Genomic DNA, 26,633 nt, shown 5'->3' with positions numbered 1-26,633 from the left:
AGGAAGAGATAACCCATCCCTGTTCCCCTTGACCTGCAGGACTGTGGAGGTTTTCCAGTCAAAAAGGCACCAGCTATTGCCAGTGTCGTGACCAGGGCTCTCGTGGCTTACACTCCTTATACTCTTTTAGCACGTATGTGAGTCCCATCCCTTCATAGTGTCTTCCCTGCCATCTTCATGGCTCCTGGAGTGGGGCTCAAAAATACCCGAAAGGAAGCCATGGAAGGTGTGTGGAGCACTAGTGAGCTGGGAGGTGTGTGTTCAGCGGTGTCATCGCTCCAGCTCTCCCACTCCAGCCCCTGTGACTTACATAGACAGAGAGAGAGAGAGAGAAAGATGCAAAGAAACCAGACATTCCTAGGTAGCACCTCTTTGCCACCTCCCTGCTCACAAGGAGCTGTGTGTGCTGGCTGTGTGCAGAGGACATGATGAGGGTATACAGTAGCTGCTTCTCTGCCGAGCTCCCTAAAGCGATTTTTGTGTCATTTCTCTAATGCAGCAGCAAATAAAACGTTGGGGTTTCTTTTCCTGAATCAGTAAATACAACACGCTTTTCTCAATTCAATTAGTTTATTTTACTTATCATGGCAGCACATTACAGTGTTGTTACTTTGGCAAGGAGGCTAATATCCAGCAAGTCAATGACAGACCAGCAGCAGGGACCGGGCTGGGCACACACCTCATGGGAGGGGGGCCACAGTCGCCTCCCGCAGCACCATCCTGTCGTGGGCAGTGAGTCTCTCCATCTGCTGCAGCCCTGGCAGCGCACAGCCTGCTTCAGCCCTGATGCTTCTGTTGCGGATTCCGGTATAGACCTCTGTATCTAGGAGAAAAAATAGGAGTTTTTAATGGCTGTATGTTTAAAATATGACTGTGTTAGTAAGAGTGAATTTGAAATAAAACACAGTAGTTGGTGCAATAAGGAAGACAAGAATATATTACTCTCTCAGATATAAATTAGAGACAAATGTTGTCTCAGCTGTGCATGTGTAACTTCTAGAAGAGATGCCGAAGGCATGGATCTTGTACCCAAAGGTAAACTCCTACTCTCACAGCATCGGTGGTGGAACAAAGCAGACCTCCTGTAACAATCAACCCTCCAATGGACTGTGTAGCTCCTTAGATCATGTCAGAATTTGACCCAGTGAAACCACCATGAAGGGTTTTTATAATGCAAAAAACCCCCTGTATTTTTTAGTAAAAGTTTCAGTTTCACAAGTTCTAAGCTGCAAGTTCACTAACTTCTAATGTAATGGACTGAAACAGTTCTCATCATGTATTGTATCAGGAATCCGCAGCTGCATTTTATTCCCTTTAACATTTTCCTAGTTAGAGCAATGCACTGCATGCTGCAGTTTTGGATGAATATATAAAATGGCATTTCCAATTTTTTTCAAACAAATATGGCTAGAACATGCCTAACAGTAAGAATATGCATAGTCCAGCTTGTCTCTAGAGGGCAAGAGGTCCTTGTAAAGTGTCACACACTTTAAAATTGTTTTGTCAAGGTACAAATATATACTATAAAGAATTTAACACAGATCAATGGCATGAATTGAATGAGTTAAAAGAAGAGACTGAAGCCCCGACTACCATGTTTCTCTACCTGGGAAATACTTCAATTTTTTTCTCCAGTTTAATGAAAGCTTTAGGAGTCCTCAGTCTCTGTTTTTACTGTGTTTACCGACACTCCAACTTTATGCGCAGGCAAGCTGTTTTCCTGCGGTTAGCAATGTTTATATTTCCCAATAGATTGGCAGAGGCGAGCTTTGCCCTCACCACTAGAGCAGTGAGCATCCCGTGTTCGAACCGTTCTCATCGTGCACCCAGCAGTGGGGCCATCAAGCTGGATTTTATAGGTGAATCCCTTGAAACTCTCTGATTTTAATCCTTACTAACAATCTCAGACATCTCCCAGATTTGTGTAAGCTTTAGGCTTCTTTTCAAGCAACGACTCAGGTTTGAGAAATGGTAGTTAATAAAAGGGGAAGAATTCTAAAAGATTCCGGGTATCAGGGGAGAGAGACTTTGAACAATAAGGTATAGGACCAAAACTGGTTTTCATAGGTGCGAGTGGTTGAAATTCCTACAATTAATAAGTGCAGTGAAGGGGTTAAAAAGCTATTGGTTAGTTTGAGAAATGTTCTTTTTTAGTTTTTTCCTGGCCTAGTCTAGAGCAACCACGTGATATACTGAATGCCTGCCAGCCTCTTTCTTGTTGATCCTCCGGAGACCATCTGTGCTGGGGGCATTGATTAGAGTGTGTCTGCTGGGATTACATCTTTTCTGTTGCCATGCCAACTAATCAGCTGATTTTGGTTACCACAGAAACAAAATGTCAGAGCTCACAGTACGGTAACATGAATTCAGCACAACAGAAAATGTTTTCTTAATTGGAGACCCTTTTGAATATTTGGATTCTATGTAAAAGGCAGCTTTAAAAAAAAAAAAGCCCATTTAAAATAAGAACTGCACCAATTTTATTGATTAAGAGCAATGCGTAAAATTCTGCTCTATGTAAGGAAGTTAAATTCCTTTATAAGATGTATAAATTTTTACCACTGTGATACAAGGAATGTGTTTCAGTTTTTCTGTTAGAATTTGTTAACTCCCAGTGCATAAAATAAATTTGTTAAGAGCTGTGGGTTTTTGAGCTTAAGAGAAGAAACTTTGAGAAGCCACAGGTATTATTATAAAAAATATTTTAAACCTGAAATATTTTCATGTTAACTGGTCAGTAATCAGGATCTTTGGCCTCAACACAGTAACATTAGTATAAAATGTTTTTCTTCTTGTATAATCCTTATGTGTGTGTATGTGTACCCCTGTGTAATTTCTCATCATAGTGCAAGTGATGTGAAATCAAAATCAGGGTCAAATGACAAAATACGTCAGATGAAAAATTTGAAGGCATCACTAAGGTGTGTTGAAAAGGGGAGATGAGAACCTGTTGCAAGATTCTCCTTCAAGGTCTACAGTAGTTTGTCCGTATAGTATGCCTGTTAAAATCACCTATGTGCTTTTGCAGAAATAACCAGGAGGAAAAACTATTATGACATTAAGTGAACAGTTAACCAGAAAAGCCACACATTGCCCAAGTGGGAACTAGTCAAGTCTGAGTTGGGGCTTGTAAAAAGGCTCAACAGACTCAACTGTATCTAGGATGCCTAGATCAATCAAATCAATCAAATATTAGGTGTATTAAAGTTGCAGAAACCTTTTCTTTTGAAAGCCATTGCACCCTATTTCCATAATACCTCTCTACCCTGCGCTTGCAAGTTTACTTAGAACAGGAGTTGTGAATCTAAACATCCAATTTAGAAAAAAAAAATCAACAACAGATGTAGTTAATTTTCAGATCAGGCATCATTTGCTCTACTCCACGGCACCGCTAGTCAAGGTTACCATGCTGAGAGCATATTTTGCACCTTAAAGAAGACCACAGCCACAGCAGTTTTTCCACATAAAGTTGTGGATTTTTGTTTAAAAGTCCCCAGTAATTTATTTTGTTTTTCATTCCCAGGCAGTAGCCACTTTCTGCACTTGTTCCTCCCATTTTTTCCTCCCCCTTCTTAGACAAGACCCCTCACAAAGCTGAGTGAGCCATTTTTTGTGGAAGAAGCTCCATTGTCCGTGACCACAATCTCCACTCTGCTCCCCTGGCTCTCAAACCTTCCATGGCAATGCAGCTTATACAGCCCGATGGCAGATACCCCATCTGGCTTTCCTTGGAATCAGGGATTAATAAAAGTAGATAAGTGAAAGAAAAATAAAAGTGGGATCAAATACTTGGAAAAGACAAGAAGGAAAAAAATGGGAAAAAATCACGTTTGGCCACAGGCATTCAGGCCACTGTGTACTCCAGCTGGACATGAAAGGAAAATTTATATGCCAAGCTATTGTAAGGAAAGGGCAACTTAAAACAGGTTGCGAATGACTGGTTCAGCAACTTGACATCAAGTGTGTGCAGTTGCACCACAGTCACCTCCACTGCGAGGTTCAGTCACTAATTAGCAGTAGAACTGCAAGGGGAAGAGAATTGATGCAATAAATAAAATTTAGCACACACAATAGTCTATGTTTGTAAAATGCTATAAAATCTATAATATTATAAGTTACTGTTGCTGCAGTAAGGCCTATGAAGTCATTTTCCCACAGTCATTTTTTCTCCCCAAGAGAACAAAAAACAATTAATCTAGCGGAGATGAACAATAGAATACTGCTCTGATATTTCTGAGTGGTGTTTAATCGATGATACAATACCATTGAAAACAAAATTCCTGGGAATTTATTTCATGCATTTTATGTATTCCAGGTATGCACAGAAGGACGTCTTATCTTGGAGTTTACTTTTGATGATCTTATGAGAATAAAAACATGGCACTTTACTATTAGACAGTACAGAGAATTAGTCCCACGCAGCATTCTAGCCATGCATGTAAGTAATCCTTTTTTCACTTGACCTAATGCAAAGAGATGAAATTAGGTTTATGAAGAACTCCAGCAAATTTCACACCCAAGGCGATTAACTACAAATATTTTGGTTTGCCTGCAACTATATCCATTTATAAGTTCTGTCATCACTCCTGTGTTTCTCAGTGCTCTATTGTTGCCACTGTTGCTATGTTTTCATTTTGTTTGAGCACATAGTTTTCATTTTTATCCTGTTTGGTGGTCTGCATGATTTGGGTCCAAAATCTGTTCTTATTGGTATGAACTACACTGAAGTCAGTGAATTTTCATCATGGTAGGTACGAATTATATTTAGTCTTCAAATGAAGTAAACTAATGTAACTCTTACATGAGACAGAAAATAAGTAATTACCATTTATTTACTTACAAACCTCTAGAATTTTAATCCAGATCTTTTTTTTTCACATTTCAAGACTTTTATTTTGTAATTGAATGAAACACACACAATAGAACATAAAAATATTAAACATTCAACAAGTTGAAATAAAAATATTATAAGGGAAATCATTGCGGAGAATCAAAGGACAAAGTCTTATTGCCACTTTTAGTTCTGCACTGGAGAAGCATTTTGACTAATAGTGTTCCATATACAGAATTAATTGCAGGACTATGGTTTTATAGCAGGTAAGAACACAACCCCAAATAGCTGCCTGCATTTTGACATCATGTTACATAGATATCCATAGATAAACATATATTCTTAGCGAGGAATTTTAAAAAACTTAAGCCTGGAGTTTTTTGAAAATGCTATTGCAGGCCTGAAGAAAAGACCTTTGAAAACCCACCCCACCATTTCTGTCCCAAGAATATCTTTTATTTTGGAGGGCTGATCTTCTGAACTCTTCAACAGTATCCCATTAAGGGACAACAAGGATGGCCATGAGCAACATTATGTATTTAGAGGGCTGCTGCAATTCAAAGAGAGTGGAAGCAGGTTAGCCAGAAACCAGCAGGTATTAATTTTAGTAATGAGATTGATCTCATTTTAAAGAGGAGGCTGGTCTCACAGGTAAAGCTCTTGGCTAGGGTCAGAGAAGGACTGTACTTGCATCTTTCCTGTTTAATTCTGGGGAAATGCCATAGACCAGAAGGGTTCTTTAGCCTGTGCTTAATGCCACTTACGTGATCAGCTCTGCTGAAAGTGCCTTGATGAGTTCTCTCTGCTTTGGTTTCTTGTCCACAAAAAGCAATGCCTTCTTTATTCCTGCCTTTATCTGCTTAGTCTTTTGGGACTCCCAGCCAAGAAATGGAATGCTCTAAGTGTACTGTGATCCCTCAGGAAGCTGTTTGGTGGGGCCCTGCTCACCTGCACCCCTGTGCATGACCCAACCTCCTAGCTCTATCTTTTTAAATGGGCAGGGACAGAAGGAAGATATGGGAAAACAGTTTTTATTCTGCTCCCATTTGATAATGTTTTGTATTTTCCTACGTAAACAGAACTCTGTAGCTTATTACATAAATTTAGCATCAACATGTAATTTTTCCATAGGAGTGGCACCTCTTTTTGAAGAACCCTCCCTGCACTCCACCAAGCACATAAAGAAAAACAAATAGACAAAAAGCAAAGTGAAAATTATTTTTTCCTCTGTTGTTTAGGCACAAGACCCTCAGGTGCTGGAGCAGCTGTCCAAAAACATCACTCGAATGGGTCTGACAAACTTCACCCTCAACTACCTCAGGGTAAGCATACCATAGCTGATGATTACTGTGAGTGTTTTTTAAAAGTTACTATTAGCTTTGAGTCAAGGTAATGAGAGCAGAGCCTGTGTCGGTCAGGTAAGAAATGGACCTAACCCTTAGTGAGGGTGAAGGAGAAACACAGAGACTGTAATAAAGATACAGCTGCTAACAATGCACCATTAAAAAAAGGATAAGAAATTTATCATGGAGCTGAAGCAATGTATGAGTAGCCCCTGTTTTTAACAGACTTTCAGTTTTGAATAACAGCTTTATTTTTTGTAAGCAAGAAATTCCCCACTATTTTTCCTCTCTGCTTCACTGTTCCTGAGAAAATGGCAGCTCATTCTTATTAAGAGCTGCCTGTCTTCTCCAGCTCTTCGACCTCCCCACCTCTCCCAGACAGAGGCAGGGCTGAGGGAAAGCTCAGCTCCAGCCCTTTTTGCAGCAGTCCCTCAAAGCAGTCCTCACTTCACTTGCTTCTGGGAGCCTGAGCTCCCTCCTCAGCCTTGCACTGAATCGAGTGTGGTTTTTATGATTAAATAATGCATTTGTTCCCATTGCTTTTTGACCCTTAAAGTGCATTCAAAGTTTGGAAGTTTATTTTTATTTTTGAAAGTATTCCCTGGTGTGGGCTTATAATGCATACACTGAAATACGGGTTTGTAGAGTTCATATTTCAAGGTTAAAATTCAGATTTTTCTTTTTTCTAGGCATGCCATTAGCAGATAAAATGGGGCAGATTGCTCGATGATACAGCAAGCTAACTTGTCCAAGAATATCTGATTTTATTTCTTTTAATTGTGTGAGTAATTATTCAAGATGCTTTTTTTTAAGGTAACAGGAACACTAGAAAACACAGTTATTTTCAGCCTAACATAGAGCTGCACCTGACAGCCTGTGTTTTAGCTGTGCTTCACTCAGGTCTATGAGCCTTGTAATACCCTCTGTATGGATGGAGTCCTACCCCCAGAGTGTTCTGAATTCCAGGGAGGACAGTGTGCAGGACTGAGATGAGTGGGGACATCTCTCTCACTGTATCCCTACATCTTCTAGACAGCCTGTAGTGGCACTTACTTTCCCAATATGATAAGCCATTGCTGATTGTTGCTTATGTGGTGTTACTGTAAAAGTTACTGTTCAGATTATAGTCTGAGTTGTGCAGGGCAGTAGTGTAACTGAAAGAAGAATACGGCATAAAAAGTCAGAGGAATACTACGTTGCATTAGAATTTTTCCACGTATAAATTCAAGAATAGTATGTCTGTGTTGCGTGTATTCTATTCTCATGGTTAGTTTAGTCTGTGGTTTGGTACAGAGAGTGACTGTTGTGCTTTGGCAACATCCCTATAGCCACCCTGTCATTGTCTCGTGGTGAGGCATCCTAGAGCAAGCTCTCCAGAAATCCCCACTGGAGATTCCTCAGTCATGCCAAGTTTTGCATTACACCCTTGTGGCAAACTGGGCAGCAAGTGGCTGGCTTAGGTAGGCTATTTCCATGTTTTCTTTCCAACTTGTCCTGTGGCACAAGGCATTACCCTCTTTTGAGGTCTTTGATGCCCTTAGCATGACCCGATGTACCAGCAAGCACTTGGGCTGGCCCACACCAGGCGCAGTACTCGCTACCCATCTTCCACGAGGCTTGGAGGGCCAGGCTGAATTTGCAGCGCTGTCTCTATCGCTGACCCCTTCCAGGTCCTTTGTTGCATATTCTGTAATTGCTGAATGTGACAATGCAAATGAGAAAGGCAGGGTCCCTGTTAGGACGCAGCTGGCATCAGGCACCCATGCTGCTCCCCCCATCAGCATCAAAAAAAAAAAAAAAAAAGAAAGAGGGGGAGGGGAAAAAAATCCTTAGAAAGAGAACACTGGGATCAAGATAAGCACTACGGAGATGAGCATTGAAGTGGAAGGGGATGAAAAGATGAAGTCTTATTTTTTTCTTCTTCCAGACTAGTTTTGTTAGCTTAACAGACAACATTAGGTCTCTGGGTGCAAAGCTTCCTCTGGCTCCTGCTGTGGTTATTCCAAAAAGGAATCTTTTTTTTTTTTTCCCAAGCCAGTCTTTGCCTCTCTTTCTTGCAATGAGGAATTGATCATTCTGCTCTTTTTTTTTCAGATGTTCAGCTCATCATGGGAGCTTGTGTTAAATGATATATTTCTGTTTTTATTTACTTCTTTCCCAGTTACTTTCCTTTGTTAATTTTAAGATGAAAATATTTTCTGAACTCAGGATTGTAAAATCATGAACTAAAAAAAGTGGTAAATGCATGTAGGTTTAAAGTGTTTTGTTTTGTGCTTGTTTTTTTTTAAGTCAGCATCTTATGATATTTAATTCAGTCTTCCCAGTGTTCAGTAATTAGCACAGTTACATGGTTTTGAATAAGGATTTCAAACTAAGCATAAAAATTTTCATTTTTTTTTTCTACTGCACACAGCAAAGGCTTGTGATACTCATAAGTGAAAACTTCACTGATGGGCAGAATTAATAATTTTTATTCTCCAATGTGTACACAACAGCAACCTGTGCTGCAGTCTCCTTAAAGGCAGAATTTAAACCTGGATTTCAGATGGTTGTGATCTAAAGGTATAGCCTGTGGTTTTATGCTCTAGACATCACAGAATGCTAAATCATTGCTAGCTGGGATAATTGTAGTTGCTGGCATGGAAACCTCCATTCCAGAGTGCCACATGCCTGTAGAGCCACAGCTTTGGATGCATGCCCTGGTTTGTCTTCATTCACTCCAAGTAAAGCTGTCCAGCATAGAAGAACATTGATTTTGTAAATCATGTTTAATACAAATTTAAAATATATCTTCTTGGAACCTGGAAATGAAATGTTTTATCCTGTGTCATTTACCAAATGCTCTTTCTCTCTGTTTTCTCTGGCTCTGTGTAAAAGCATAGGCTTCCTTTCTTTCTAGCTACTAGTTTGTTTTGTTCCAGCATAATTGATTACCTCATCAATGGGGTCAGCATACTGTGCTGTAGCTGCTGACTAGGAGCTGGATAGGCTGTCTCAGAAATAATGAGCAAAACCTTGTAGGTTTTAAATTAATATCAAGCTTTTTAAAATGCAATTTCTCATCAAGTCATCAAGTAGTAGATATTACAACCTATCAGATAATAAGGCCAAGACCTATATACTAGCCTCAATCAGTACGAGTCCAGGAACAAACAGGAATCCTGTACAGAGTTTGAAGATTTAGATAACACTTAGAACATAGTCCACTGAGCTACAATTCAGTCCCAACATGCTACCTTCTGATTTTTTTTCTATGTAATTCTCTGTTTGGTCAGCTATTGTATTTAGATCTTGAATGCGTAATGGATTTGAATGTACTCTGAAACCAGTAGCTTTATACCAGCAGCACTATTCACAATTTGGAGCTCAAATGTTTCTTGCTGCTTTCTATAAAATTATTTGTTCTCTCCAAATTTCCGACATTATAAAAAAGCCAGGCCCTACTGTCAGTTAGGCAGAGTCCTGCCTGGCTTGAGCCTTGAAATATAGTTGTATCTTGCCTATCTGGTTTTCAAAATTTGTCTCTGCTTTCCTGCACTGGTTGAGCTGGAGCAATTTCATGGTGCTCTTCCCCAGGTGTAGCTCTTGCATCCTCCTCACACTGTCATCTGCTCCGGTAGCCAGTTTATTGATGTTAACGGTGCCGTATCTGCATCTGCACTTTGCAAAGTGAGGGTTAGTGTGGCAGAGCCCTTCCGCTCTGCATCAGGCGAAGCATCTAGGCAGGGGAACGCACAGTCCCATTTCCCCTTACACCCTGTATGGCTATATTAACCAAGGCTTATCTGAGCTACAGATTATCCAGTTTGTTTTGTGTAAACTAGTAATGAATTGTTACTCTTGCAACACAGAGCCGGGACAATATTTTCTGAATCCTCACTTTCACTAATTTGGTTCCTCACTAGATACTTTTGGATTTCTTCTCCTAAGACGATAACATGAATTATTTAAGGAGACAGAATTTTCTAAAGGCAATACTTACATTGCAATCAAAATCCATTTGTATGTATACCCATTGTGTATGCAAAATTTTCTTTTGCACATGTTAAACAGACATGCACGGAACAGCTTCCTTTGATGTGCATGGAAATTTGCTTTTCTAAATATGGTTTCACACATAGAAAGAATACAAACTCAAATCATTTGGGAGCTATTTTGCTCCTAATATGTAAGTGTTTGTGGCAGCTATCTGGTCAATATTTTACAGCTGTTTGTGTATCTTCGGTGAAGAAAGAGAAAGATTACATGCAAGCATGTTAAGGATGCAAAGTTAGGTACACAGAGAAAAGAAACGCTGTATTTATAGTCACCCATACAACATGAATTTGTTTCCCTTTGTGAGTTACATTATGTCAACCTCTCCTAGCTACATCATCATGCATTGTGTCCCACAGATTCCTCCATGCATATGGTGCACGGGGTGACTAGCACTCGCTCAGTAGCAAGTGCTCCGATGGTACCCATTTCCTTGTAGGCTTCTCTGCAGCCTCATTCTAGTATCTCAACTGCAAATGTTCATGGCTGCGTAGCACCTACCAGCTGAAGAGGAATTGTCATCCTGGTGTTCATGTGTGGCATTGAGGCACACAGACAAGCACCGGGGCACTCGGAGGGGTCAGCTAAGGGGAGGTGGCTGTTTTGGGAAAGCACGGGCCTCATGTGGCAGAGCACTTGGAATTTCATCTTGTCCCGTATACTAATAACAAAACTATTGCCATTGCATGTAGTCTGTTGTCTCAGGCTAGCTATATAGTTGAAAAAAAGGTGTTTCTGGGAAAACACTGCTGAAAATGCATTTTCCTGACTTAATACCACAGTAGAGTTTGGGGAAAGGGACAGGGACAGTTTGTTAAAGCAGCATTGGGTTACTCTAAGCTCATCCATTCTTGTTCCTCAGCTCCCTGCTTCACGCTTCTGCCACCTTTCCATGTCTTCAGTAGGTAATGAATGAAGTCCTACAGGGAAACAGAGGATTTGGTCATGTAGCGAGATGCAGTATCCTAATGGATATGAATAAGAAGTTCTATTAAGGGCTCACAAGCACTTAAAGAAGGGGGTTTGGATCATTTAATAATTCTGGAGCTTTTCCTATGAAAGCTGTCAAAATTTTAAAGAAGCCTCAGAACTGGAGATGCTGAAAGCAGACACAACTTTTTGTAGATTTTATTTCTATAAATGATGGAATTTTTCAACCTAAACCAATTCAGCTTTGGGCAGTTCTCCCCAGGAAAATGCAGTCAAAATCAGAGTTCTCATAGAAGGATTCAGGTGACTATAGCTGGCTATTTGTAATCTATCTGTGCCAGCTGTAATTAGCTGATTCTACCAAGGTTTTCTGGTAATGTAATTTCTTAGCATTTATTTTAGTAATGATCTATTCTTCTTTTTAATGCATCTAATGCTTTATAGATGGTGTTACACTTTCAGAATTTATTAATGAGAAGAAATGCATGCTTTGCAGCAGCTCATACAGTCAAATGTTAGCTTTTCACTTTTTTAATAAATATACAACATCACAGAATAATTATATCAAGAGTTATTCCATCATAAGCAGGAAAGATCAGAGAAAACAATACAGCAAAATTTTTAAAAAAGAAGTGGTCAGGATGGAGTGGGTGGACAAGGGAGCAGGGACAGGAGAGTTGCAGAAGATGGGATGGACAGAGAATGAAGCACCAACTTGGAAATTTTCTGAAGAGAAGATGGAATCTGAAGCAATCTCTGTATAGGACGTGGGTTGGAAAGATAACATTCATATTATTAACAATAATAATGGTGTGCTTTTTGTCCCTTGATCGCTAAGCATTTCCTTAAAACAAATGAAGATGGAAAAATTGTGGCACATGAGAAAAAAAAAAGATGAAGCAAGCCCAATAGCGTTTTAAAAAATCAGATGGCAATTTTAAACCACACTTTGGAGAGTACGGCAAGCTAGTGCAGTAGTGATTGCTTTGCTTCTCATGGCTCAGAAAAAAAGATGCTGTGACTGTGGATAGCAGGAATTTCAGAAGTCGGTGAAAAATGGGGAATGGGAAGAGAGTGCAAGTGATCAGAGAACAAATTGGGATTTTAGCAGAAATGGAATATTTTAACAGTAATGGCCAGTCTTCACATGAAGGGCACTGCCAGGCTCATGAGTATCAGTTTAGGAGAAAGAAGTGTGTGAACAGAAGCCGGCTACCATGCCCACTGGACATACAGACATACAGACCATATGACCTTTGAAATAAAATGAAGGTCTGGAGTAATGAGAATGGAAGGATGATAATCAGCAATGTGAGTCCTTGAAGCATCCATGAGTAAGAAATCAGAATGAAGTTAGGTTGGAGCAGTTTAAAAATAAAAAAATCAGAAGGGTAAAAGGAAGAAAAAGAGAGACAAAGCACTAGCCATGTAAAAACAAGCTACAAGATCTGAACTAATAATGTTATTTAAGAAAAGAGAAAAGATGAAAAAAAAAAGTCCAAGAACACAGCCACAGGCTCTCTTTTTAGACCAAATTAAAGCTTGGACTAGTATGCAGTGCAATCATAAATAATAATAACTATTAATTAAGTTTAGGAATGAGAGCTGCAGAGGTATGATTTGTACGAAGACCTGAAAACGCCAAAATCAGCTTCTTGTTCAAAGTAATGAAAACAGCAAAAATTTTAATTAGTTGTTTAATATTGAATATCCATGGGTGTTTGGTGCAAATTGTTATGCAAGGAGGGGTGGATGCTCAGAAGAGGTCAAGAAATAGGCTTTAATACAAAGCTGGTGGTTCAAATCTTTGTTCTTGGAAGCAGTTATTTTAGAACCTAAAATATTCATTGTAGAAAGCTTATGGCAGACCTATGGTCTGCTCTTGGTTTGGAAAGAGCACCCATGTTTTTAATCTTCAGAAAGATTATTTCATGAGTCTGTTTATTGTGATATCCCAAGCAACTAGGTCATATAATCTTTTAAAATAATTTTCTGTGCATAGTTAACTTTACTGGATAGCCTGCTTGTCCCTTCCCCTTCCTCTGCTGGGAAAATGGCATTACTGCTTACCCGTCTTTGCTGGAGACACCTTTGATGCATCTCAAGATCAGATTTGGCTTTTCCGTGCCTGCATATATTGGAGGTTTGTTTTGGGCTCTCGAGTTTGATCCTGTTTCTAGGATGTTCCTGAAAAGTTCTCATCTTTCTTGTGTGATGCCTTGATCCTTGTCTGTATGGAGGGTGCCTCCCCACTTTGTGTCATTCAGTCTGTCCATATGCTTCCACTTTCTCTTCTGTGATCTCGCCATTTTATAGTCACAACAGAAACCCTAAAAACCGAAACCCTACTCTAAGCAGTAAAATGGAGTGAGCATTTCAAAAGTGAATAATAGTCCAGGCTTTCTGTTGGTTCTAGAGACTGGTGCACACAAAGCTAAATATGTCTTCCAGTCACCTCCCTTGTACTGGTGCAAGCACTGTCCGGGCTGGGTCAGGAGACTGGTCTGATGAAAAAATCTAATCTATTCCTTTTCGCCCAAATGATGGCCATCCTTAATAGCTCCCTGAGTGCTACTTGTTCTGGGCAGGGAAGAGAGCAGCAGCATGGATTCATATCAGCTGACATCTGTGTTGAAGCTAGACCTCATCTCCAAATTTGCCAGCACTGAAAGGAGAAGACAAGAAAGTGCTGGAGAATCCTACAGAACCTGAGCTGTACATTTCCCTTTCTTACTTCTGGATCTGAGAACATTGTAGCAGTTGTGCCTGACCTATTATGGCCTCACAGCGCTAAAAATTTTTCACTTCAGTTGAGTGACTACTGACTTTCAGAAGTACAATTTTGAGCAGACTCTTGCTCATACCAGATTACCATGATCTACAAAACAGCTTGAATTGAAAACAAAATAAGCAGAAAGAGAAAAGGTTGATTTATTGCACTGGTTCTGAATGAAAAACAAAATTCTATCTATATATATGTACATATGGATATAAATGGAATGCACATTTTTGTAGGTACCAACTGAACCATACTGTTTAGTAATTTACTGGTTAATTGGAAATATTCTCCATTTGTACTAACCTATTAGAAAACTTTAATAAACTGTTTCATAGCTGTACGTACACATATATGAATATCAATGTTTATTTGGTGGTCATTAACGCACAAATCTGTGCATTGCTTTTGATTTGTAAGCATACCTTCCATTCATGTTAAAGGAAATATCAACAGATGTATCAAATTAATAAACAGAAGCCCATGATTTTTTGTTTACCTTACCTAAGGTAGACCCATGGGATGCCATGTGGAATCTACAGGCAGTGCTGATGAGCAGAGGTGCTGAACCAGACCTGTACTGATGCATACATGAGGCTTGTGAGCAGTGTTATCATTATCAAAATGATAACACAGGTTCCCACCTCAACTGTGCCATTTCTGGTATTCTGTTCTTCAAAGCTAGAAAACTGTGCTGTATGGAATATTCTTCCCCATTCCAAATCTCTTCCTTAATCCTGTACCTTGTTACCTTTTCCATTTGGTGTTGCTGCCTCACTGTTACTTCATAATAATGCAGTTTGTTAATCAAAGATCCAGTTCAACATCCATTAAAGTCAATGGGTATATCTCCCTTGATCCAAATGTCATCTCATAGTTTTTCATTTATTCCAAGTTCTTTTATACCCATAAAATCCAATTTATTGAAATTAATTTCTCCATTCCCTTGGGCAATTTTAGCCATGAAAATGCCACGCTTCATGAGCAACAACAACAAATGGTTGTTTTTATTGCTTGTTTTTTGTTGTTTTGTTTTGGAGTTTTGTGACAAAAGAAAATTAACTTGATTTAGCCACAGATTATAGTTCTTAGGTGAGCCCAAAGGAACAAATATCAACTTGGGTATCTGATTTGAAGAAAGGGCTTAGGAATAGAAAAGAGTGCAGAAATACAAAAGAACAGTGCTTTCATAGCAAGACAGAGAATTTTCTCATTTTATTAATCATTCAGGCAAAACTTAGAGCTGATTTAATTAAGGGACTGTGCACCATTTCTACCCAAGATAAGATGATTTTCTAAAGTATGAAGCACATGAAAAAAAGCCCACAGCCATTTTCCCTAGCCTAAATTTCATAGCGTCTCATTTATAAAGCAGGATTGGACCCAGCCACACTGGATCAAAACCTCCAAGGAAAGCACAAGCACAGTCTGAACAAAATGGTGCTGGTGATTAGGCAGAGATCACAGTACTCTCCAGAGCAGACCTTGTCTCACTCTGGTGCTTCACTGCACCAGCTGCGTCAGGAGTATTACCACTTTGTATACCACAATGTAATGTAGATCCCATGTCTACAAGAAGGCAGAGGTTTCTTTCTAGAGACTTTCCAATCAAAGTAATGAAATGTAAAATGGAATAATCTTCTGATAGTGATATGCAAAGGAAGTAAAGTTTCAATCTTCTAAACACTAAATCAGACCTTGCCACTGATTAGCTTTTGACAAGATGTATTAGAGCTATGGTGTCATTTGAAATATGGTAGTCTATTTTAATAGCAAGTCTCTGTCTTTTATAACTCTCCTAATATCATGGTGGTATTCCAGTGTATCCTTGGATGCCTTACCGATTTTCTTTCCCAGTGTGTGAGATGAAATGTTCATGCATACAAAGGAGAGCATATCATATAATCTAATGCCAAGTGCCCTTGAACAATGTAATTTTTAAAATTAATTAATTTTATGAAAATAATTGCAATAAGAAATAGAACATGAAATACAGCTTTCTCATTGTGATAGCTAACAGTGTAAGGAGAATGAAAAATTATTCAGAAGATGTATATACTTGGAATCTTTCAATGTTATCACCAAAATCGTATTGATGACACTTTTTGTTTCTTTTGTGCACCTTTTTCATAGCTAATTGTATCTTGAAGACCATCTGGTCTCTTTATTTCTCAGCTTCTTCAAATTCTTTCTAGTTTAGTATAAAGATAGGTTGGTTCCTATAGTCTTATTTTAATATTAAGATTCCTACTGTAGGCCACTTTGCTACCTAAAGTAAGCTTCCTGTTCCTATAATAAATGGTAAGGAAAAAAATCTGCTTTCAATTACACAAGCACACAAACTGGAATAACATCTCAGAAAGAAGTGGCCCCTCTCCAGAGTGATGTGAGTGCAAAGCTTCTCCTGTGGTGATTATATATTTAATTACCTTTAGAAATACAAGGAACACTATCAGATTAATCAGTGAACTTTGCAGCAGCAAAGGACATGTGGACACTCTCATATTCTGACCTCGAAGGCTTGCTCCCGAGCCTCTGCCAATCAGCGCAGTGCTGGTGAGACCACAGGGAGCAGCCATGCGCTGCTTGAGACCCTTCTAGTACGAACCCAGTTTAGAGGGAAATAGCTAGCTTCCTTCTGGAGTAAAAAAAAAAAAAAAAAAAAAAAAAGTATCACAAAAGCTTCAAGAGCTTTCCTTTTCACTGACTGCTGCAGCAGAGATTAGAAATACATGAAGCAAGAGGAAAAGCAACAGAAACAAAATGTACCCACATAAGCCAAAGCACTGTAGCCCCCCAGAGGGCTTGGGAAGGATGCTGTCTACAAAGTTGCTCTCATTCTTCTGCTTACACTGTCATCCCACATTTCTTGCACCGAATTCTGCTAAAGACCATTTCCCTGAAGATGACAGAAAAACTAGAAAACCAAAGAAATCATAGGAAGGGTCAAAATATAAAACAAAATACTTTTTTTAATGCTGGTTGGTTTGGAGTGATATTTTAGGTTTTTCTCTCTACTAGAGCTTTTTTCTCTCCATTTCCTTTAAGGGAAATTAAAGAAGGAAGCAGCCTTTTTGACACCTGCCATGAAGGCAGTTATTGGTCCTTGATAACTCCTTTGTTTAAATGGAAGTTGTGGCTGCTTAATACTTCTTGAGTCAGAGGTATCATGCCAGCTTTTACCTCTAATTTATACTCCACACGAACCTAAAGGGAGCTTACATTTTTAACTTCCAGTGTTTGATTTCATTGTTCAAAGTTTTGTTCTTTCTGGACAGGAATTAGATTAGAAAGAACTTCAGAGGGTATCAACCGCAAGAGGGTTGTTGATTTCAGTGGAATTATAGAGAGATAAAAAAAATCAGGCCAAAACAGGGAAAAAAACTGAGAGGAAAAGTACATGCATTTAATATTCTTCAAGCTTGTTTTGACAAAGCTGGGCTGCTTAAATTCTACTCACACTCATTTCTTTTAGGCACATAAACATAGGCTTTCCCAAACAATAAAACAGTTCATCTTTGCTCAGCTTCCTACTAGTAAGGCTGGAATCAAGTTCTTGGGACAGTATCTGAGGCTAGTTATGGATACAGTCCAAAAAGTTATTCATCTATAGTATAATAATGGAAGGTGATGTATATAAAGGTGAAAACAACCATTTGTCATCACAATCTAGCTTAAAGATGATCTATATCTTGGGAATAAGGCAATCTGGGCAGTTTTTCTTCTCATTACCTACTTTATTTGTATCTGCAGGGGCTTTCAGAAAAATGCATTTAATAACACTCAATTCTCTGTGTTTTAATAAATAAGGCTGTATGAATCTATAGAATATCATAGAAATTGTGATTGTGCAGAAAACGCCTTTGGTGATGAACAGTTCAACCTCCCACTTGGGAGCACTCAAAAAAATTAAACAAAACCCAGAAGGGATTAAGCTATGATGACTTTTTTGTTTTGTTTATCATATAGGTGTTTTTGTATGAATATAAAATTCTGTGTTTTCCCCAGTTTTAGTTGGAAAAAAACCTTTTATTAGTTGGGCTTTTTAGGCAGTGTGTTACTGAGGCAATGGGAAAGTCCAGGGAGTGCAACTGTGGTTGGTTATCAGTATTAAACACCTTGAATGAATTGTGTAGCATCAGGAAAACCAGATGACTTCAGCCATCCAGAAAGTACAAGAAAATGCATTGCCCGCAGGCTGTTGTGGCTATTATAAAATAGAAATAACTTTGAAGAGGAGAAGAAAGTTCAGCCATGTACATTTACTAAAGTATATGTCCATGACATCATTAAAACATGCCTGAATGTTCTAGCATAGTCAAGCCATTTCCTGTAATGGATTTTGTTATGCCTTCTCATAGTTTCTGTAGACTCCAAAAATCTAGATCTACCTGTACTCCCATCGTCATAGTATCTGATCTTTTTGCAATTTTTATTTTGTTGTTCTAGCAACATTGTCATAAAGGTTTTATACCTATTGCACAGGTGAGGAGCTTTAGGATCCCGAGAAGGACAGAAAGCTACAGTCAGGCTTAGGGGCTTCACTGCAGCCTTCAGTTTGAGGCTTATCTTTGACTGGAGTTCTTTGCTTGGGACACCACAGGCATCTGCGCCATGCTGGTTTCAGCCAGCCATTCTTTTGTTTATTTTTACAGCACAGCATTGGAGTTGGTAAGTGACACCTGGCTTTATCTGGTATTCCAGAACCCTTGCCCAGAAATCTTGACATATGGGTCAATGTCCTCCTTAACCTGAGAGAGTTCAAAGCCTCATGTGCTGATGCACCATGAACAGGCTAAAAAAATACTGTGTGCTGTGAGCAAGCTGGGCCATGATGCAGCCAGGAGGGCATGGCTCCCTGGGTCAGAAAGGAGAATACAAAAAGGAGCCAGATCGTCTGAGGTGACAGGGACCATGGCTGACTACAAATGAGGACTCCTATGCTCCAGTCTTTGCTCTCAGGATTCATTTTTTTATTGAAGAGTCACTGAACAGCAGGTTGGAGTGAAGGTGCCAGGTTGCCCTTCTATGTACTCAACTTGTACTTCTATGTGCTTAAGCCATCCAGGTCTGTCAGACTTAGAGATCATTTGTCTAACGTCCAGCCTTGTATATTAAATGGCATCTAGCAATCTTCTTAGGTACCTGAATGCAATGTCTATACTCTTTTACAGCTGTCCCTGGCCTGCTTTGCAGACTCTCAAATAATTCCCGGGCACAATTCAGGAGTTGGTGTGATGTAGAGTCCAGGCAGCTGGCAGGCAATTTGTATGCGCTCTCCTGTCTTGGTGTATGAGAACGCTTAACGTTATGAAGGTGGGCCGTTCCCTTCCAGTTGGCCTCACTGCCAGCAAACAGTGCAGGCACATTTAGTTTACTAGGGTTGCTATGGCTTCAGGGGGCTTAAGCACACTTTCGTAAATTCCGAATTGTTTGAGTATGTCCCAGGCTCACCTCAACCGAGGTAGGTGAAACACAGGTGCCTCAGCAGGACTTTCATGTCTCATACTCTTAGAGCTGAATGCTTAAATATAGGTACTATTGCATCCTTTTTTTTTTTTCTTATGTTGTATTTAGTGGTACAACCATGGTCACAGACCAGGAATGAGCTTGAAGACCAGCTCTCCTAATTTTTTGCCTGATATCTTTATCACTATTGAATTCCTTTTTTTCTGTATTAACAAAAATGTATGCTTCTGTATACCTATTCTTTCTGTCACAGGAAAATGCTATTGTTGCTTTCCTGCATACTGGGATCACAGTTGGTAATAACAATTTGCTCTGTCAGCTAGCAGGAGAAATGGCAGTCTCTTTTTACTCACCTCCCATATACACTTCTAGCAGTAGACAGAAATACCTTTACTTGCCCTTCTGGAAGAGGCCAGCTGCCTAGACTGGAGGCTGGGATGTAATGGCCAAGCACCACAGTGCCCAGCTGGTACATAACACAATGTGTTCCAGGATGTGGGGACAGCTCCTGAATGCCGTGGAGAACCAGTAACACTTGGAAGTGTGTACATGGGTTCACAAAATGCTAAAATCTGAAAAAAATGCCAGCTCCTTCTTGAATACCTCTGGTCCTTGTGTGCCTGAGTAAAGTAAGAATTTACTCTTTGATTTATTTTGGTAGTGCTGCAAAGTCATGCGGTTTGCAAAGATTAGAGGGGTTCCTCCTTTCAGAGTCGCACTTTACAACAGAATTGTTAAGCGCTGAGTACAGTGTTTTATTGTGGTGATAGATGAGACAGAAGTAACACAGCTTGACTTTCAAACTCCAAGTAGGAGTTTGCAGTGCTAGCAATTAGGAAAAACAGATTTGTACATGTAAACTGCAAGTCTTATCTGGAAATCACTGTAAGATAATAATCTTGGGACCATATGACGTTATTTTACCAAGACACAAATGAAGTATAATAGCAGTTTAAGGACTTTGTTGTGCGAAACTTTTCATAAATCTAGTAATAGATCAGCTGGTCTGTTTTGAAAAGGAGGGAAGGAAGACTATTTATTTCCCCCCAAAGGAACTGCTACAAAGCTATTTTCCTTATCAGAAGAACACCTTTTTCCTGAATGTTATCTCTTTGACATTTGTTCTGTATAACCTAACGAGGGCAGGTGGAACACCATGGGAATGAGTTATTGTTGATTTGATATAATTTTAACTTTTGTTTCAAGCCTGCACATGGAGTTGGTATTTTGAGCCTTCATTTTGCTTATTGGTGACCTTGGGCTATTTTATCGTCAATAAGAAGAGAAAAAAAATTGTGTTTCTTTTTACTGCTAGGCTGTTAAGCAGCTCAAAGTCTTATCTAGAGACCATGACAGAGTTTCTATATATTTTTTCTTCTGTGAACAGAAGAGAGTGTTCCTTGATCTCCCCACAAAAAAAATGGTAGGGAGCATTCATGACTTAGACTCTTCCCTGAATGTTTGATTTAGACCTCTTACACATCTTGTAACAAACACAGAGTGGTGTTCCTGGGTAAGGGACCCTCCTGTGCTGGCAGGGGGAAGCGGCACACTGTGGCACTGCCTGCTGCCCACATCACCCAGTGGAGCTGACAGCCCGATGGGTGCGGCCGCTCTGGCAGCTAGACACAAGCTGTCCCTTCTGCATGAGGGAAGGCTCCTGGAATCGTTTCCAGAATGATCTTTTGACATGGTCATGCCCAGATGATGGACTTTCCTCTGCCAGATGTAAGAGGCTATGCAAAGCTGTTGCTCCACTGGTGTCAGTGGTACTGGCGTAAGGGTTTGATCCTCCTCAGAGCGGATGCAGCGTTGAGCATAGAGTAAAACCCAGTGGTCAGGAGAGAAGCTTGTGCATCCTCAGTTATGCCTGTGCTCCTCCCATGGCCAGCTTGTTTTAATTTGCCTTCTTGGCACTAAGCAAATAAGTATGGGGGAGACCTGAGGGTTGCAAATTATCACCATGGAAAGTAAAGCAGTGTAAAGTAAAGATCTAACCTTTTCTGTGCCCGGGTGCAGCCTATTCCCATCCTGGCATGAACCCAGAGGTGTGTTGAACTCTGGATCAGACAAAATACCAGGCTGTGAAGTATTAAGGCTCAGGGAATACTTTGACACAGTCTCTTGGATCTTAAATGGCCAAACATCCATAGTCTGTTTATATGTCCCTAATACTTTACATGGTACTATAATACCACCAAATGGTGGATGAAGGTGAATTTCCAGTGCTGCTACTCTGCCTGCATCAGGGGGCAGCTTCTAACACAATAAGAACTGCTTTAGTTCAGCCTGCCAGATAAATGACCATTCTTTGGAATTACATCAGGAAAATGGTTCTAAAAAACACTTTCTCCTCTTCACCATATTTGGCTACCGGGAAAACTAGAAGAGTCATACACAGATAAAAAGAAATTTAAATTCTATACAGAACTAAATGTAGTTTTCTCTGTTTTCACCTGTCCTGGCTTCTGGCCAAAGAGATTTGATCCACAGCTTTTATGTCATCTTGCTTATGCATTCCAGCCATGGTGGAGTAAGGCTGATCCCCAATACCTCTTTTGAGTCTGGACCTGAGAGCCACAAGCCTCCACAGTACCATCAGTCTCTGCTCCAGAATGACCCTTTCTGGGGAGCTGAGATAATCAGTGGTAATTAAAGCTAAAGTAAGATAACTTTCCTTAAACAAGCCAGCAAGTCTCGGGCTCAGAACACCGTCCTAAAAATGCCTTTGTCTATCACCAAGCAGAAAGCCTTCTCCAATTGCTTTCACAAACCCACACATGGGTTGGCCATCTGTACCAGTTTTGCAAGCAGAATTTGTCCCACACCACCAGTTTCAGACACACATTTCTGCCCACATGCTACCTATTATTCCCTTGGTTATTTTTCGGACAGATCTGTTCCCCCAGTGAGTTTGCTGCACAGCCACACAAATAGCTGGGCTCACACCGCAGTGGGGACAGCATGGTGCTGCTTAAGCTGGCATTGGCACCTAAGAAAAAGCAGCCTTAGTGTAATGTCCTTTGGATCCTGCCCCTTCCTAAAGCTTCCTTCTTCTGGTCTTGCATTCTGGGAGAGGGGCAGAAGGGCGAGAAGGCAGTCAATTAGTACTAATTTCTCTGAAACAAGATTTTTCCTAAGTAGAAGTTTCTTCAATATGTGATGGGTCATTCAATTACAGGTTATACAGTTAGATACAGAAACTTGTAGTCTTCTTGCTTCTCAGCAAGAGAAGAGTTTAACTCACTTCTCCACTTAGTCCCAGATTGCTGAAGAGTTGGAAAACTGAGGCATACCTAGTGAATATAAAAATACTGCTATAATTTTTCATGTTCTCCACACCCTAAATGTTCACTTTGTAGTGCACATACCATATTGCTTCCCAGAACACTGAGACTAGGGTTCTTTTGCAGTCTGCAAAACTAGTTAAAAGCTTAAAAACAAGGGGTCTCAAAAAGCATACTCCTGCTAAAGCTTTGCTGGCCAGTGGTGTCGACAGACTAATTCATCCACGTGTCTTGATCAATTGACTCATGCCATAATGATCTCATACTTTTCCAATTCAATCTCAGAATATTTTTAATGATCTGAATTCTCTGGCTGTGGCTGTGCTTTGTACCTTATGTCATCTCTTAGACTTCAGGAAATTTCTTAGCAAAAGTTTCCACCTTTTGGTGGAGATAACTAAAGGGCTCTCCAAGCTGTACAGTTCTTCATCATCAGCTCCCAGAATTAACCCACTCAGGAAGAACAAGATAAATCAAACAACATAGGCAAGGACATAATGCAGACAATTCACAATAATAAAGTAGCTGCATTAGTCTCAAAACAGCAATTCAAAGGAGCATAGGATTAAGCAAATACTGTATATGCCAGTTCATTTGAACCAAGTATCAGAAGGGGAAAGGATAGTAGACACATGGGACTGTGTGCTGAAATACATTTGGAAAAAGAAAATTGTTTCAGAGAGCTATGAAAACAAAAATCTGGGTGCTTACAAGTCTGCAGCCAGGAGAGGGAAGGAAGAATGATGTCATATCATAGACCTCAGAGATTTGATTTTTTCATTTACCATTTTTAGGAGGGGGGAAGGTTGTCGAGCTTAATATTATCTACTCTGGAGTCTACTTCAAACTCAGATAGGAATTCCCGTTTAACTGTGGGAAACACAAGTGTGAAAATTATTATGCAGACAATAGGAAGCACAGGTTTTTCAAACATGCTTTTCCGCTGTGAGTGAGTACATGCAAAGTTTGGGTTTGGACACAGTCACCAGGATACAGCCACAGACTGACTGTGTCTGAGATGGTTTAGCGATGCAGCTGTTTACTGAGAATCTGTTGTGTTGGTCAGAGTGGGTGATGGGCATTTGGATACTTTCAGCTGATCTTTGGATCAATAATATTACCAGGGACTCTTTCCTGTAAAATGCAATCAAAAGCTGAGAAACTCAGTTGTTCAGATGCTATTATGAAATATGTGTATTAATCAAAAGATGATATTGGATTTACGCGTTGCCAAACATAGGAAGAGTCATATAGGGAAAAAAGATCCCAATATTGCGGTAGTCTGGGAAGTGCTGGTGCATGTCTCTGAGGTGTCATATGGCACATTAGCATACAACAACCCATTTCAGCCACTGAAAATACATGTTTATTTCTTTTCATCAAGACTGCTTACATATTGGAAGTTACAGTTTTTCCCTTTAACATAAATTGCTATAAGAAATGTAATTGAATTGTTACTTATTTAATTGATAATAATTACAATTAACAATCTGTGCTGCAAAAGATAATGGCTGTGGAAATCAAAAGGCATTTGCACAGAAGTTTAACTTGGTGATAAATGGTTTCCTGTGTGAGATGACACACAAGAGCTGCAAATACCTTCCTGTCTTTAAAGACTTGAAAATTTCTGGTTTGGCTGCAGGGAAAAAAAAAAAAAAAAAAAAAAAAAAAAAAAAAGAAAAAAAGAAAAACAATTGTCTGTGTCCTTTCTTTTGGTGTTGAAGAGGACAATATTCTGGAACATGATTGTAAAAATTACTAGGATCCCTTAAAAATGCAGTAAAAAGTAGTAATTGTTTAGATAGTTTAATTTTCAGTTCTGATAGTATCAGAACACCTCCAAATTGCTCATAAAAGCATCATTGATTCATAGATAGATGGTGTTAAAGGACATAAGGCATCAGCAGAGAATCCAGTCAGACTTTGTGTGTATCACAGGCCATTATATTTTACTGAATTACTGACAAACTGAGCCCAGTGGCTTCCATTTCACTGAGACATAACTGGTGTTTGGCAAGAGCAGAAAGTATCCTCACAGTACCCATTTCAAATTATGGAACTATTAGTTTCCTTATTATATAGATGGGACATAGAGTAGTTTAGGGAACCATTGGAAGGTCTTTCTGGATGCCACGTGCTCTACCAGGAGGAAATTTTCTTGGGGGGGGAAAAAAAAAAAAAAACAAACCACCACAGGAATCTTAAGGTCTCAGTAACTCCTTCCCTATAAAACTGACTTCTCCTGACACTAGTGCTGATAATGAGAATTTGACAATTGTTCTGTGACTTGTGTGATATTTTCAGTCCTGGCTGGAACACATTAGAAAGCTGTTTTGAAGACAGAAGATACATTACTGTGATCACACTAGCAGAAATGTTCAAACTCTGTCCTTGCTCTCTAAAAAAAGCACTGAACTGCCTGAAGAAAACTCATGTGTTAGCATAGGCAAAATGACCCAAACCCCATGACAGAAGTAAAATTCACATTGCCTTCAAGTAAGAAGATGTAAATGGTAAATATCTTTTTGTAAATAGTATAAAAAAACCAAATCATAATTGCTGTTGTGGTCAGAGTTTCCAGAGACAGTCACTGTGTCTTGTGAGCTTCTGGGGACATGGTGGCCACTCTGGAAATACCAGCTGCACTGTCCCCAGCAGCACCAGGACCACTGCGTACTGTCTGTATGCATCAGTAACTTATGGACAGCGCTGTCTGCAAGTGATCAGAGCTTTTGGCTTCCCAATCCAGAAATGTAGGTCTGTCCCATTAGTCCAGTTCCTCTTCACCATGGAGAACAAATAGGACATCCCAGTCACCAGACATGTAGCTGTCATTTCCCTCTAGTAAACCAAACAGAGCTGTGACACTGAGATGAGAGCTGGCACAGTGATACCTACCCAGGTGAGCTGTTGGCATGTTTTCTCAGACGATTTAGCCCATGCTACCTCACTGTCACAGACCACATCTTGGTACTGCTCTCAGAGCAGCCTGGGTGAGGGATGATTTCCAGTAAGAGGTGTGACTGAGGCCATCCTTGGCTGGCAGCAGGCAGAGCTTAGCTGTGCACACACAAGTACTGCTCTGTCACATGCCCTGAAGGCTGGAGAATGGGCCTCACCTATTTTATTTGGGAGCATAAATGTACCCATAAGTCTGTGCTTCCATACCCATTAGTAGTGGGTCCTTGTGCGCTGGATCACCAAGCCATATAAACTTAGCCTACATCAAATGGGAACAAAATTACATTTCTGTTATATTAACAGAGCGTCTGTTATGGAATGTAGACTGACTTTGTTCTTCGTGCTGGGCAATATCTGATCTGATGCTGGAATGGAACTGGGAGGTGATTCCTTGTATGGCGTGAAGTCTGCAGGTACAAAAGTAATCTGGCAAATCTTTCTGAAAAAAATTTGAACCAGTCAAATTAACTTCTACAAGCACAGCTCTCTGCATCACAGGTATCCAGGAGCTTTAACACTTAGTTGCACAGTTAACAGCATTGAGAGCAGTGCTGCAGTGGAGTTGGTAGCACCGATACACGTGCAGAAGACCTTTTTCAATATTGCTTTTATTAAGAACTTCAAATGAATGGATGCATTTGAAAGACTTCCCAGAAAATACATTTCCTTTTTAGCTGGCAGCTCAGTTATTCATTTAAGTAGTCTGTGGATTAAGTAATTTGACAACCATTGAAAGGCTTCTTTTTGTGAAACAATTGTGTGTTATTGCTCTCTCCTTTTTTGATTTCACCTGTACAACTAACCCAGAAATTCAACACAGACATATCAAGACACACACCGAGACCAGACAGCAGTCTTGCCAGGTAGCGTGTGATGATGCTGGTGCATCTCAGGAACTACCACAGGATGGGCTTGTAAAAGACTGGGGAGGGAAAAAGAGAAGCAGGGAAAGGGTTAGAAGATTGTTTCTTCCTATTTGCTTTTTAGCTCACTTCTTTACA

The 26,633-nt window shown here is 39.9% G+C and overlaps 1 protein-coding gene across 1 annotated transcript in view; it reads left to right on the top strand.

The window, feature by feature from the left end:
* LDB2 (LIM domain binding 2) overlaps positions 1–26,633 on the top strand; it is a 55,449-nt gene that overhangs the window by 4,550 nt on the left and 24,266 nt on the right. The window contains exons 3-4 of the mRNA XM_010072396.1: positions 4,316–4,438; positions 6,070–6,153. Coding sequence (XP_010070698.1) covers positions 4,316–4,438; positions 6,070–6,153 — 207 coding nt within the window. The remainder of the gene's footprint in view (positions 1–4,315; positions 4,439–6,069; positions 6,154–26,633) is intronic.

Source organism: Pterocles gutturalis, unplaced genomic scaffold (genome assembly GCF_000699245.1).
Source record: "Pterocles gutturalis isolate BGI_N339 unplaced genomic scaffold, ASM69924v1 scaffold7012, whole genome shotgun sequence".
Taxonomy (NCBI): domain Eukaryota; kingdom Metazoa; phylum Chordata; class Aves; order Pterocliformes; family Pteroclidae; genus Pterocles; species Pterocles gutturalis.
This window is presented reverse-complemented; position numbering and strand designations above follow the sequence as displayed.